Source organism: Pygoscelis adeliae, unplaced genomic scaffold, assembly GCF_000699105.1.
Source record: "Pygoscelis adeliae isolate BGI_AS28 unplaced genomic scaffold, ASM69910v1 Scaffold182, whole genome shotgun sequence".
Classification (NCBI taxonomy): Eukaryota; Metazoa; Chordata; class Aves; order Sphenisciformes; family Spheniscidae; genus Pygoscelis; species Pygoscelis adeliae.
The window spans coordinates 1,117,520-1,133,025 of record NW_008824669.1 but is presented as its reverse complement, the minus strand read 5'-3'; the positions used below and the strand labels follow the sequence as shown (position 1 = coordinate 1,133,025).

General features: G+C 42.5%; 1 protein-coding gene across 1 annotated transcript in view; it reads right to left on the bottom strand.

Annotated features, from left to right (window-relative positions):
• Positions 1–15,506, bottom strand: part of LOXHD1 (lipoxygenase homology domains 1) — a 133,997-nt gene that overhangs the window by 35,420 nt on the left and 83,071 nt on the right. Inside the window, exons 28-32 of the mRNA XM_009322973.1 lie at positions 14,607–14,761; positions 13,551–13,760; positions 12,018–12,141; positions 7,134–7,342; positions 2,274–2,459 (exon numbers count right to left, since the gene is read on the bottom strand). Coding sequence (XP_009321248.1) covers positions 2,274–2,459; positions 7,134–7,342; positions 12,018–12,141; positions 13,551–13,760; positions 14,607–14,761 — 884 coding nt within the window. The remainder of the gene's footprint in view (positions 1–2,273; positions 2,460–7,133; positions 7,343–12,017; positions 12,142–13,550; positions 13,761–14,606; positions 14,762–15,506) is intronic.

Sequence of the window (15,506 nt, the reverse complement as noted above, 5' to 3'; positions counted from 1 at the left end):
TCCCTGGACTGCAAAATGTTTCCCCCAAGTGTTCGGTGTCCATCTGGGCAACATTTAGTCCAACATCAATAATAGTTTTAAAGTCTATACATCCGAATGCTCTGTACAGCAGAAGAATGCAGCCATCCTATTTCCCAGTGGGATGCACACTGCTGCATCAAATGCAGAGTGTTCCCGGATCTCGTACATTAAAGGTACGCCAATTTGTGAAAAGATGTTTTGTGTCATTTTCACCTTATTAGCCTAACTTTGTTCTTTTCTCCTGACATGTGAATAATAAGATTCAAAATAAAATGTTTCAAAAGCGTGCAAGTCCCAGTGGCTGTCAGTGGCATTAAGACTTTTAGGCCACTTAGATGCTTTCAGGATCGTACCTATGGTAACAAGACCTCTGGATTTAAGAGGTGGAAGAATATCAAGAAACAGCCCCAACAAAGCATATTTCAAATGGTGCACTGCTAGGCAAGTTTTATTGGCCTGAATTGCGATTGCCACGTAAATAAACAGTGCGAAGGAATAACATCGTAGAAAAATTATTTTTCATGTTTGTTCAATCCTGAGTAACCTGTCCATCACATATTCATCCACAGACATTTTAAATTGTAGCAAAGCATCATATTTGCTATAGGTAGGAGAAGAAAAACTCTTTTACCAATGCATTAAAGGTTTTCAATGACTGTGGTGGACATTGACTAGTTTCTGTATGTATGGGAAGTCAAATACTCAATTTAGAGCACAAAGAGGGAATATCAAGCCAAGAAGAAAATTAAATTGAAATGGGTACGTATGGCTGTGCAAGAGTCAAGCAAAAGCAAAACAAAAAAGCATTAACTTTCCCAAAGACCTTAAACATATTAGTCTTCTCTGAACTCTAAGAAAAAAATTAAACTCAGTTTCTAACTACAGCGATTTCCGAGGGAACAGTCCCAAATTCCCTCAACTAGGAGACTGATCAGAAAGTCAAATGCGCACTTCTGATTTCATGTCTCAAGCATCTCCTCTGATTTCCGTCAAACCTTTCAGCAAGTTTCTGGCCCAACTTCATAGAAAAAAATTTAGTTAGATGTGTCTATTTTTGGCATGCTTATGAAAATAAATATTCAGAATTGAGCTTTTAAAGGAAGACTGAACATAAGTCTTCATTAACATCCACTTCATTCTACAGGCAAGTCATCAGCTCACTGATAGGAGTTTGGAAACCTTATCCAGGAGGGTAAAGAACTGATGGGAAGTTTTTAAGATATTAGGTTTTAACCTTGGTATTCAGTCTGAGGGAGGTTTTTTTTTCCCTCTTAGGTCAGTTCTACCACTGAAACTTGCATTAAGCTGTTGAATCCTTCACGGATGCTAAAAATGTTATCACGCTTTCAAGTGTCTGGGGAACAAGAAAGATTTCAGGAGAATATCTTTAGCTTGGGAATCAAGAGCAGCATAAAGAAAAATGAATGTACTATGAAAGTGTAACCTCACTGTAAATAGAAACACATCTATAGAGATTTTAAATTGCCATACAGGTATTAAACACAGTATTATTGTCCCATTCATCCAGACGGTTATTTCTGTTATAAATCTTACCTCCAAAATCAGCATAGCTCAGCTTTCCAATTTGTACTTGGTTGAAATACGGCATAGCACACATTACTTCAAATTTCATGTATATGGATAAAAAGACTGTATAGGTATTTTCATTGCTTATTCAACTTCAATCAGTTATTCATTTCAAATATCAAGCTTACAAATGTCTCCATGGTTCAACAGCTTCCAATTATTATTAGTTTCTAACTGAATTCAGTTTCCTTATCCCATATTAGAAAAGCTGATATGTAGCCACACTATGCAGAGATTAAAATTTCTTCACTACTCTAATGTGATGAGTTAGAAGTATCTCCTCAAACAAAACACAATGGAGTTAGATTGCACCGAGGTGTTCACCTTGCAGCTGCCCCCACTCTACGGGTACCAGGTGATGCGGTGGGTGTTCCAGGTGTGGTGACAAAAGGAGGACATGCTGCTGAACTGTGTCCTGCCTGCTCTGGCCCTACCCTGTCCTTCTGCCTATGCCATGGCTGCATCCAGCCAGCGTTATTGAACAGTGCTCTAAGTGGTAACGGTGCTAAACCGTTCCTAAAGATTTTGCTAAAGAAATGACAAAGAAACCCTCTGCAAATAAAAGGCTCAAACCAGAAGTCGAAGTATGAGAACTGCTGACACACAACCTATACCAGCACAAGTCCATGCAACAGCTAAAGGTACAGGATGAGCCTAGAGCCTACCTTGAGGCCAATGTTAACACAGTCTGCGTCCAGGATGTTGAGGATTCGTGAGGTGAGTCCATCACCTTTGTCTCTGGCCAGCCAGCACTTACAGACAAAGTTATACATGATGCCTTTGGTGGGCACGACGATGGTGAGCTCTTCCACCAGCCAGCAGCTCTCAGGGGTAGCGCCATCGTGCCCCACCTGTGAGAAAACACCTGCTTGTTAAAGGGGATTTCTTCAGAGGAGCGGCCCTGATCGGGTGTTTTAAACAGTGATGATGAAGGACTAAGAGCGTTGACTATATACACCATCACACCAACCACTTCCACAGTGGAATGGAGCGAGCTGTGAAATAGTTCATGCCATTGCTGCTCAACAGGCAAGACGTCAGTGTACATGGTAGCTGATGTGGGCAAGAAAGCTCAAGTCATCTGCTGCTGAGCATGAGGGAAGGCAGGACACTGCCACTCCTAAAAGTAAGCAAGGGGAACATGAAATAGGTAGACTGCACTAACCTACGTGAAAACATGTCCACTCTCTTGCTACTCTACCTCTGCTCCATTGACTTCTACCTGTGTCCTGGTTTCGGCCAGGTTTGCTGGTCTCTGCAGACCCATTTCTCCATCTTTGCAACCCCTTCCACTGCTGTTGCAACACTTCGAAGTGCCTACCCAAAGCTTCATAGCCAAGATGAAAGACGCAGCTAGGCAAACACCCACATGCATTATTCAAGCACTCCTTCCCTCACATATCCACGTCTCAGTCAACTGTATGTACCAGGCTGTTTCTCTGCTTCCCATCTCCTTAAACTGCAAAAGCTCCGTGTTTGTATAGGAGCCAACAGATGGAGCTTACATCTGTAGCTGGTTGATTTGCAAGGACCACCTCCTCCAAGCTCAAGAATGGTGCATCCTGAAGAGCAGGAAGTCACAGAAGAGTGGCAGGAAGCCTGCATGGATGAACAACGGGCTCCTGACAAAACTTAAATGGAAAAAGAAAGAATACTAGAGGCGGCAGCAGGGACAGGGGACCTGGAGAAATACAGAGATGCTGCCCAGGTGTGCAGGGATGAGGTTAGGAAAGCCAAAGCCCATCTGGAGCTGAGTCTGGCCATGAACAGCAACAAGCAATGTTCCTACAGGTATATCAGCAGCAAAAGAATGCTGACGGTGCAAACTTCTCAAGAAACTGCATCTGTCCCTCTTAAAGAACGTGGGCAATTCATCCCGGGGCAGACTTATAAGCATAATTATTTGTCCTAGCTGATGTACGAAACTCAGTCAGCCAGTCATTCCAATGAACTATCTCTACATAAAAGGTTGAATAAAAGAGCTACCTACAGTTTGTTATTTTCAGAGCAAGTGTTGTTTGTGTCATTACTAGGAAAATGGGGTTGTTAGCTCTCTCTGGTTTTGTTTTTAAATTATTACGATATTTAGGGTTGCTCAGAAAATAATTTTTAATAACAGATTCATCTAGGGTGATATATCTGTGGCATCTTTTTTTCCCCAAAAAACAAGTGATCTTTTTTATCTGTTTCAGCCATCACTGCTATTAAGAGTATTATTACTATACTAATGTCTGTGCAGCTGCAGAAAATTAGAGCTAACCACTAGGGAAATTCAAGTCTACAATGGATGTATTAATTCTCAGATTCCTGGGTGTGAGGTGAATGGGAATATAACACTTGCCTTCCCATTCCCTCTCTGCCAGCTTGGCTGCCCTTCTCCAAACCCAAAGCCCCTCTGAGAGTCTGCACACAGCCTCTCGAGACCTGTTGCAGGATGGTGCAGATGAGGCGGCAGGGAAAATTCAGGGCAATGGCTCTGCAATGAAGCAGGGACAGAGCAGCCGGAGGGAAAATCCCAATGAGCCCATTAAAGTCTGCTGCTCTTTTGGGTTTGTTACAGCCACCTCCTAAAGCGCCATTCCAAAACGTTGCAGGGTACCAGATTTTCACAGCAACCTTTAACTCCTTTGGTATCAGTGACTGGCCAGAAGAAAGCATCCTGCACATCCAGTTGCTTTGGAGAACCTGCACACGAGCAGACTTCCAAGGGCTCCAAGAACAATGTTGTAAATTCTGGGATAAACTCATCCAGTGCTGAGCCTTCCTTACGGCTGGTCTTTTAGAGCAGAGCACTGGGATTTGTCTTTCGATTCCAAGCAAATCTTTAGACAGACCATGCCAATACAGTGAATGGTCCAAAGCCGTGGCAGCACCAGCAGTGTAGCCTGGACGTGCACACCAACATCATGACAAGTTGTTTGAGCTGAGAGAATTTCAAAGGCAGCTAGATCCTTGGGCTGTTTGAAAATCTTTGTAACTCATTCCCACTGTCCTTGAGGGACTGTTGAGTACGTCGCATCACCAAGACGAAGATGCACAATTTGCACTGGGCTGCTCACAGTCACATTGAAACTGAACACAACAACAGGGGAAAATGGGAGATAATTTGAGTGGTAGGTAGAAGGAAAAGATGCCAAAAAGTGGGATTTTTTTGCTTATTCTGGAAGGTGCAGAGAATATCAGAGAGACCTGAGGGTTTTCCAGGATCAGGTCCCTAGTCAGTGAGGGACTGGACTTGTGACACTTTACACTCCATCACGCTTTGTGCTTGTGTTGGAGAAAGGGTCTGAACTAGAAGTGGTTTAGAAATGCAGACCAGTGCAGGACTCTTCTGATCATACCCGTGTCTCTCTGCAGCAACAGCAATCTAGGAACAGAGATACTTTCATTCATTAGGAGAAGAAATATTAAAACTTGTTTTAAGAACACAGTATAAAGTGCCTATACCCAATAACTTGTATTATTTATTTTCATGTCAGCGTGTCTATTAAAGTACACCAGTAGTAAATATTATATCTGTAGGCTTACAAGACAGGTATAAACGGGCCCCTTTCAAATTACTTCATGTTCCACTGTTTCTGCTTTCACTATAGTATATTTGCAGCAGGAGAATAATACCTAACTAAAAGTGGCATCACACTGCAAATCTTATGATCCTACTAAGTCCTGTAGTCTGCAGCCTGGGTTATACAGAGGGCTTCTGGAAACTTAATCCCCATGTTATGCTATTTTCACATGGTAACTCGTATTCAGAACTTCTTGCCTTCTTCCAGAAGCAGCCAAATGCCAAATCTGAGAACGAACTGTTCCTCACTTTTCCCAAGTAGATAACTAGCAATTTTCTGCAATGTCCCTGAACACTGCAATTTTCTACAAGGAAAATATGGACTGATGCCATGGCAACTACGGCAGACTGGCACATCGATGTCATCGCTGGGACGTGGATGAACAAGAAGAGACTTTCCAAGCAGAGGGCACTACATGAAGGAAGGCAGAAGGCCAGAAGCAGATGGCTCCTCCAGCCACGAGCTGGGGGGTTACAAACTAAAAGGGAAAAATGAGCAAGAGGTGAGGCAACAGACTGGTGAGATCATGGAGAATAGGGGTGAAAGAGGGCAGAAGAACATCGCCCAGCTTGAAAGCTATATGCTATTTCTTTTTCTAACTCTCTGCATTTGCAACCTTTTCTCTTCTTTCCCATTTGTAATCCTTTTCAAATTATTTCTTTTCCTTGCTTCTCTCTATTTCCAAGTGTCTGCTCCTCTTTCTCCTATTCTCTGCCCCTTCCTCACCCTACTCGCTGTCTCTTTTCCAGCACCCCTTTCTATTTCTTTCTTCATCCAGCTTTTCCTGTCTCTCTGGCACTGAGGGGTTATACTGGCTTTTTCTTCCCTCTCGGTCGCAGCCCATGGCTGTTTCCATGTGCACACAGTCTGGAAGAGAAGGATTTATGTACTTGCTTCACTTTCAAAGTTTGACCTAGAGATGGCTAGATAGAAAGTGACACTAATACTCATAATAACCAGGCACTTGGAGTGCATTAAGAAAATGGCCTGATAATAAGCTCAAATCTAGTATGGAGACTTCTCAAGGTGTCAGAATCCATTGCTTGAATGAAAGCTAAGGGGAGTACTTCAGTCTATCAGCTGCTAAAGCAGGACATACAACTGCAAAGATGTTTTAATTAGTTAGGGTTTCTCTCTTTATATTTTTTTCACTCGTCTCCCTCCAAATACACAAACACACGCATCAACAGGTAGGTTTACTATAACACAGGGCATGGGGTAAAAATAAAATTAAATAGGCTCTTGAAGTCCTCAGATGTTGTGGGTTTCAGCACTCGGGGGGCTGGAGCAGGCTTTCAGGAGGTGGAACTGCCGTATGAAACAGGAACGATGTACACAAATGCTCTGGAATATTCATGTGAAGTTTAAGCTCAGTGATGGAAAGTCTATGCAAATTCTGTCTCCCTGAGCCATAGCAGAAAAAAATGGCTCCTGGACCGAAATCTGTTTGTGCATGTTACTTATGAACAATGATTAATTTTCTTCTCTAAGCCTGGGTCCTCCAAGCTGTGAAAACAATTTTCATGTTTAGCTAGAAAATTGTACAAGATGTGTTTCTCACTGCAGGCACAATTCATGAAACCCAACTGGAAATAGTGTAAAAATCAACTAGGAAAAAGACCGATGGAGGACTGCATCCTGGGAAACTTCACTGCATCTGTCAATAACAGGGCTTGACTAAGAAAAAACAGTGCCAGAGGTGGGACAAAACTGGGACATGTTACAACTTCCTTATAATTCAAAATTATCTTCTGCCTCCCAAGGATCTTGGGTTTGTGACATGTAAAGCGTACTTATTTTCAGGTTCAGACACATGTGAAATCTCATTAGCACATCCCTGTTTACATTCCTTTCAGACCCAAGTGCCTTTCCTTCACTGCTAAGAATAACGGGAACATGAGCTTTCTTTGGCCACGTTTGTCATATGCCTCCAGTGCTTGTAATGCATTCACAAAGTACCTCCACTTTTTTGATCTCTCCCACATCTAGGCCCCAAACAGAGAATTTCTCTACAGAGCCATCTGCAAACTCGTCTTTTCCTTCTGGGAGATCCAGCCACAGCCTCTCCGTCTGCGCTTTCTGAGGACCCATGATGATGATGTACACTCGGCTGTCGGTGCTGGAGTCATATTCTGTGCCCGTTGTGACGGTGATGTGGTACGGGATCACTGCAACAAACAGAGCTTTAATCACCAGAAAACCCACGCACAGATGCATTTACATGAGACTTCAGAAAACCAGGGACTCATCCCATCAGAGGGAGCAGTTGTGTACGCTAAATAGGTTTACCTCCCATTGAATTCATTCGGAGAAGGGATAACACCACGCCGCGTTGGGCTACAAATGTGCATGGGAGACTACTTTCCCATATGCACTTGGGACTGAATTCTGCAAGGATTAATTTCCCCAGACAACCCTACTGGCTGCAAGGACGTAATAAGTCCAGATTTCTCCCTAATAGATGGCAGAACAGCAAAGGGCTTGAATCCTTATTTACACCAAGACACCTTCCTGAAGATGAGACTGAGCACCTAAATCTTAAACAGGCTATTAGACCAAAGTGATCTTACGCTCACCGTTCAATAAAGGCAAATAAATCTATGCTGACTCCAAGGTAAACCATCACTGACTGAATGTCCCAGTACAACTGCAAATGTTCTCCTTTGTGCTTCATTCGAGAATTGCTGTGATCTATGGGGCAGCTCAGGGTTTCAGCATTCCTTTGCGAATCCAGGCAAACTATGAATAATCCTTGTATTAAAGGCAGGTCACTCAATAATTTTATACATTCTGTACAAATACTGGTTAGGGGAAAAACCTTCAGGCCAAGGCTTGGGACTTAGCAGTTTTTTCTGTGGTTTTCAGAAATTTCAGTTCAGCTGTTAAAAGGGAGGAAGTGCCAGACTACTTTTCAAGTGCTTTCCAAAAGCTCGTTTGGGCAAGCCGAGCAGGCAGTGCAGAATTAGACGCTGAATACTCGTTTGATTTCTCAGAACATTTGTGTAGGGCTGTTCAAACCATTCTGACAAGACTCGGAGCTCTGAAATTTGCCTCGTCACAGAATCGAAACTCAGCCTGGCTTCATCATCACTTTTTTGATTTAAAAAAAATGGTTTATAAACGACAAAAAACTTGGTTGGCTTTCAGATCATCCAGGATTGACATCTAATTCTGCTTTATGATGACTAACAACATTTGCGGAGTGAGAGTTGTGCTAGAAACTCCCATCAAGCTCACAATATGTGTGCAATATCAGGGAAGGCATAAATTCATGCTGAGCAAATCTGTTCTTACCTCTGGACAAAGCAGAACCCAAAGAAATTCATTCAGCCCCAGTTTGAGGATTTTGTGTACCAACACAAAATGAACTGATGATTAGGCAAGACTTATTCTCCCCTTTATGGTATCATTTACATTTCGGTGTGCACATCAGCAAAATGATATGCAATGCGTTCTTCACAAAATAACCATTGGAACTGCTGATAGGAGAAAGGGTTTAGCTGTAGGCAAGACAGATTTTATAAGAATATGTTGAGGGGTCATGTTTAGAACATCTCCAGACTCCTCTTTTAAATAAAGTATATTTTGAAAAGGGACAAAATTTTCTTTTATACAGTTTTTACCCTGCTCTCCTGTGACAGACTAAGTTTGCAGAACTACCAGCGTTTCCAACTGATGTTGCATCCTCAAGCCAAAATATTTGAAACACCTATATAAAAAATGACAACTATGAGAAATTGTTATCATTTCCCACTTTAAATAATGGATACAGAGACACAGAGTAGCTTGCTACCAGACAGCAGGAAACAGTTTGCTGTTCTTTCCTTTAAAAACTATAAAAGCAATCCTTTAATTTGTTTATCATCTCCCCTCTCCATTGTCTCCTTCTTTCTCTGGGTCTCCATAGTTCTTCAAACATGGGAGAATGCAAAACCTGAGGCACATGGCCATAGCAGGACACCACAGGTGCTCCAGCCCATCTCCCTATGCCCCCTGTTTCCTTGAGTCCCTGCGCAGAGGTCAGGCTGTTTGAGAGCACGTGTCCCCCTCACAGGGGGTTGGGTTTCATTAGGGATGTAGACCACACCATCTCCAGCACTGCCTTCCAGCATGGAGCAGGGTTCCCAGTTCAGACCCAAGCAGGTTCCTAGTCAACAGGACCTTTCTCTGTGCTCCATCCTCACATCACCTCCTGCCCCTCAAAGGTATTCACCATCTTGAGCATGAGAGAGTCAGAAAAGGGCTGCTCAAATTGTCACTCCCTTTCCCAGGCAACTCCCAATACCACTTCCCCTAATCAACTAATTAACAGCTGGCATTTTATCCAGCTCAGGAGGTGGCTGTGTGGCTCACACAGTCCATCTCATCCGACATTCCTTCAAGATGCAGTTTCCTTGATGAGACCATGTCACTGCAACAGAGATAGTGGTGATGACAAGCTCCAGGACTCAGAGAAGAAAGACCACCCTGGCACAATGGGGATGATGGGAACTATCCTAGCTCTGCTGGAGATGGGTTCTCATGGGAGATGTTGATGTTTTACCCATTATTTGTGAAACTACATGGAATGCCAACATGGCAGATGTTATCCATTGTCTCACCACAGAAGTAATATCAGAAGGAACATGGGAATCGCTTATTTTTCGTTTGAGCACAATATGGGATTACAAAAGAAGAGTTGCCCCGAGACACATGGGTTGCAGACCAGGTTAAGCAATATGCAGCATTATTTCTGCTTCACAACTTAAAGGCTTGGGACATGCAACCCAGGTATCACATTACAGCAAGCTACTAGGAATCTGCTGAATTGCAGTAACCATTTGTGTGAGTTCTCTTGGACCACGTCAGTGAAAGCTATCTTAAACTCCTAAGCCAAATTGCATCATTTTACACTTGGCTTACCATGGAAGTTTAAGATAAGTTTAATTATTTTGCACTTGCTGTGGACTAAGAGCCCATATACAGACAGTAACTGTGACTTAGCTGCTGCCCAGTTACTTGTTACAACACAGCATCTTAACCATGCATCTAAAATGTTAATCTAAAGCTAAAAGACCTGATACAGGATGACAACGAACTGTAGGCACAATTTAGATGATTAGTCAATGTCCTGGAACACAGAGGTGATTGATCAAAAGGTACTTAAATACAGAGAAAAAAGTCTGTGTGGCAATGAAGTTATAAGGAAATATCAATGGACTGGAGAAGCTTTCCACAAAGGTTAACTTCATCTGATGGACACTGATCTTCCGGGCTTCCTTCACAGCCAGGACAGAAACAGAACCCCCTCAACTTTCCCACTTCATATCAGAGGCAGCTGAGCTAGACTAGTCTCCCTGCATGAAAGCTGGCTTTTGCAGACACAGTCCAACATATTTCACTTTTTATAAAATGCAATCCAGAAACAGATTTTTCTTTTATATTCAGTTTTGCTTTGTCTCAGGAACCAGAGCCTAGAGATGGAAATCTACACTAGAGCCATCAACTGTTTCCATCAGGTATTTGAGCAGGAGCCTCAGTCCAGAGTTCATGGACTCCTTGTCTCTCAGTGACAGCATTTGCAGACCCTCCTCCTCTGCCCAATTATAAGACAATCCACCTTCTAGAAAAGAACAAACTCACCTGAGCACTCCCAGTTGAAGCTTGTTTTCTGAGAGCCAAGAGACTTATCTGTGCTCTTGCTCAGCTCCCCGTATCCCACTCCTCTCCCAATCCAACAGCTGCTATGATGCAGCTATGTGTTGTAAGGAAAAAAAAATGAAGGGTTCTAAAATAAATTACCTTTAAATTCATATTAAACAAACATCCTCTGTGATGAGGCACTGCTAGCCTGACCATGAAAAGGGGAGATGGCTTAAATGTGGCAAGTAACATCTCAAGAAATTCAAAGCTACCTTTGGTAATTCAGATCTATTATGTTACATGAAACATCATCTTGAGTAGGTCAAAGAGATATAGGAGGAAAAAACCCGCTGATATCAGCAACAAGAGCTACTTTAAGGAATCATGTGGAAAAGAGCCTCTGATAGTCCAAGGGAGGCACCTTTGGTGATAACATGTCTGACTTGCTTACTGTCCCTCTCACTGCAAAGAGCTTTGGATCCTTTGAAGGACACTTCAGACAAAATTTTACAAAACTTGCATGAATTCTTCCCTTAACTCTATCAGACCCCGCTGTTCAGAGGGTAATGTCACTTCTCCCCACCTCTGAAGTGCTGTCTGCAATGAAGGTGGTGGTGGAGGAGGAGGAGGAGGGAGTATGATTCTTCAGGTCAGTGGGTTTCTTTCTGAAGAGGCCCTATGGATGTTGTTGACTAGCCCCTTTTCCACATTTGATGGTGTACGTGGACTCTTCTAACTTTAGGCACCTAAGGGACATGATTTGTTATTGCAGTTGCCCATAGAGGTCCCCTGTGCCTTTTACCACACTGCGACAGAAAACAGTGTACCCTTGAATAACCACCTGCCTAACAATATTGTCACACTGCCCAAAGCACCACACTGTTTGGAGAACTTACATCTGCTGGCAATGGAGAAGTTAATTCTGACAAGCTACAGCATCACAAATTTTCGCAGGAGAGAAAGAAGAGTGTTGGAAGCACTGAAGTTGCTGTGAACTTCATGGCTTATTCCACTGTTAGGGTTGGAGAACGATAAGAAAAGCAGCAAACACAGAAACACAAGCATTGATCCAGCCTTTCCCAAAGCGGTCACAACACAAGGTGCAGAGAAGCGATTTGCTGTGCTGCCTCTCCTTGCCCTTCCCCAGGATGAACGCAACATCTCAAGCACTGAAAGCCAAGAACACGTGCATGCATGCAATCAAACACGGTGCTTGCTCACGTGATCCTTCTTCTGCCGCCTTGACCAAGCTGGATTTTTTCTTCTCCTTCAGGTTTTCATTGCTATCCTGACTCGACAGGCTGAGAGACGAGCCATCCAGGCTGTTTCGCTCGCCGTCATAGCTCTAGTTGGAAGGCATGTACGGGAGGGTAATGAGGTTGAGAGCTCAAGTGTTGTCAGCTGTTCCCTTGTGCCTCCAAGAACAACATGAGAAGAAATCCCTGCAGTTCCCCAGGTAGCTTTTTGCTCAGTGTAGCTCAAATAAATGTGACTTGTAATTTACTGCAGGTCATTCATTTACTTCATTGGTAACCTTGACAGGCCATTTTGGATGTGTGTTATAATAAAAGAAAATATAATGGACCTAACAGATTTTAATGGTGTGGTGAGACTTTTCTCTGCTACCTGTGGGAGCAATAGCCACAGAAAACTCGGATGGATGGAACGGTATCAGATTTGCTTATCTGGGCACACACTGTGGTGTCAGACTGATTTACCTGGTACAGGTCAAAGAGCATAAGAGGGAGAGTACTGCAAAGCTGAATGATACGAAACATCTATTGTATTTGAAGAGTTCAGTGTCATTGTCCAATAAATGTGAGGCTCTTACCATGCAGTCACATAATTAAAAAAAAAAAGTGATTAGCTTTTCCTCATTATGAATTAATATGAGCAACAGGGTAAGTGTGACCACAACAATTCGTAGTATTCTCTGCTGCAATTTTATGAGGGAGCATATGGCAATACTTATCCATGGTGTAACTCTTCTTACATCCATTCTGCTGTATTCAGGATGAGTCTGGCCCAATTTCATTGATGATAATTTTAGTGGTAACTAAAATGTCAGTCAATTAAAATGCCACTGTGTTTTGCAAAGTGGACTCCTTAAATACAATGGACTTATAATCAGCTGCTTTATTATGCCTCACTGTATTGAAGCAAGAGAGGTCTATTAATCTTGTTTGCTAATTTCAATTAGTGTATGTACCTCGAATTCCAATTAGCTGTGTTAGCCTGATAAAGCAACAGAAAATGTGCAAGTAGAAAGGGCATTTCACTAAAAACTGTTTGGTGCCTTGAGCGGTAGCAAAGAAACTAGATTTTTTATGTTTGGCGTTGGTGGAAGAAGCTGCTGAACAGATAAACCCATCCAGTCCAGTGAGGTTGAAGTCAAAGGACCCAATATTTTGGCTTGAGGACTTTGAATAGTGGGACACATAACTAAGCTACTTTGTCAGCACAGCAAGGAGAGCAGCAGGCAAATATACTCTACTGTGCATCAGAAGGTACTTTGACTCTCAGCCGAAGGGTTTCACTTGGCCTCCTTGATTTTTCTGTTGAAATTGCAAATTACAGAGCTACTGATACTGGGCTGAGGGTGGCCATACTTTCAGCACTTGTCCAAAAATCACAAATTCATTTTGGACAAGCCAGAAAATGTAAGTCCCTAATGATCTGTCTTGGACTTCAACCACATCATTTTACTTTTATTAGTAGCTGGGTTGGGATCAGAGCTTTGAGCCGTGACCGTACCTGTTCATAAAGTGTACGCTCTATCTTTTTGTCCTCTTTCTTTTTAGAGAGCCAGCGCTCACACAGGAAAACGAACGACTCCTCTGTGGTCTCATCCAGGATCTCTACTTTTTCCAGGAACCAGTCAGGACTGAACATGCTATTGTCATGACGAATCTTGATCTTGTACAAAATGCCAAGGTCCACAGCCTGTATAGTAAACGTATCCTCCTGCAGAGTGTTCAATAGCAGTTGCTTCTGTTAACGAGCTCTCAACAGATCATCTACCGGACAAAAGCAAACAGAGACTACAGAGCACAATATGTGTTTAAATTCCATCTCACATGACTGTGCCCGGTTAAAAGCTTTGCAGCAGTCTAGAGAGGCATTTCTGTATGCTAAAACTGTTCTGCAGGGAAGTGTTTTGAAGCCTGCTTCTGCTATGAGGGGAGCTGCACAAAAATGTCACTTTTACAACTAATTATAATATTGAATTCCCAGAATTTTACATCCTGGTTTTTAAGTCTAAGTAAGACTTCCCTTTCTAATCCAGTTAGATTGGTATGGACAATCCAGATAAGACAATCTTTGCCATCGTTATATCTGAGTATCTCCATATGAGGCTGTGCATATGACTCACGGACTGACCACAGAGTGCCACTTTTGGAGCTATTTTGTCAAACGGAGCTGCAGTTTAGGTCCCATCAGTTTATCATGTTCTGCAGTGAATTACAGTATATACTATGTATGTGCAAACCAGTTGCACAGAGGCTATGGGAATGAGAGACCTCAGGTTTTGTGTGCTCTCGAATCTGCAGCTAACGTTTCAAGCCAGTTTGTACGGACCAAGCTCATAATTTGTCTATCAGTGACTTCATGGAAACATCTACTGCAGTGCCTGTCAGTCATAATACCCAGCTGACAATCCATACAGAGCATTCTAAGAGGTAATGAACATGGTAAATGGAATCAATCAATTCATCCCTCATAGGAAAACTTGTCCTATAAAGACAGTCATGGACTTGTTAGGTTAAAGACTGTGAAATGGAAAGTGTTATTAACCCGCTGCATTTGTACCTGTCCTCTTTCAAACTTGTTGAAGTTTGTTTCAGATTTGCTGAGTTTTCTCTCTCCTGTGTCCCCCAGATCTCCGTAGATATTTAGGAAAACATTAGCATCTGTCCCAGCACCATAGATATCTCCGGTGAACACGTTAATCTTGTACGTGTGAACTGCAGAAAGAAACAGTGACGTGATTTCTGGCCAGGTGAATTATCAAGGTCTATCCTAGATACTGAATTTACCTAAGAAAACGGTCCCAAAACTCTTCACTCAGTCCTTGGAAGTTTAAAATCCCACATGCTTTACTTCCAGGCTTCTGATAATGATCCAAAGGTTGGGAAATCACTGGGCTGAAATGTGCTGACTTTCCTTTTCCTCATCTAATCAATGCCTATGTATTGCTTTGATCGCATAAAAATGCAAGGAATCATTCTGGTTATTACTGGATGCGAAGTCGATAGAGGTGAGGGAACTCAGCACCTTTTCATACTGAGTCTCAAGGGACCTACATCTGAGAACAAGCGATTCGGTGTTGTGAATTCTTAATACTCCATCTTCCATAAACAAACTCCAGGGATTCAGATGTGCAATTGCTGCCAGAGTTAATGGCATGTATCTCTATAAATTCCCCAAACAGAAAGAGAACAGGTTTCTGGGTCCTTTTGCTGAGACAGTACTTAATTAAGGAAATGTTGGAGCTGTACTGTTTAAGTACCCTTTCTCTTTAGCTTGCTCAATGATGATACAATAAAACCTCATCAAATCTTTAGTAATGTGCTTTACTAAACCTGTTAAATACTCCTATTTTTATTTTGCTACTCTTTTCTCAATTACACAGGGAAAACAAACAGTTACCGAAAGCATCCTCGCCAGGAAAACAATTAGGGACTGTACAAGTCTCTGATTACCCTGGTG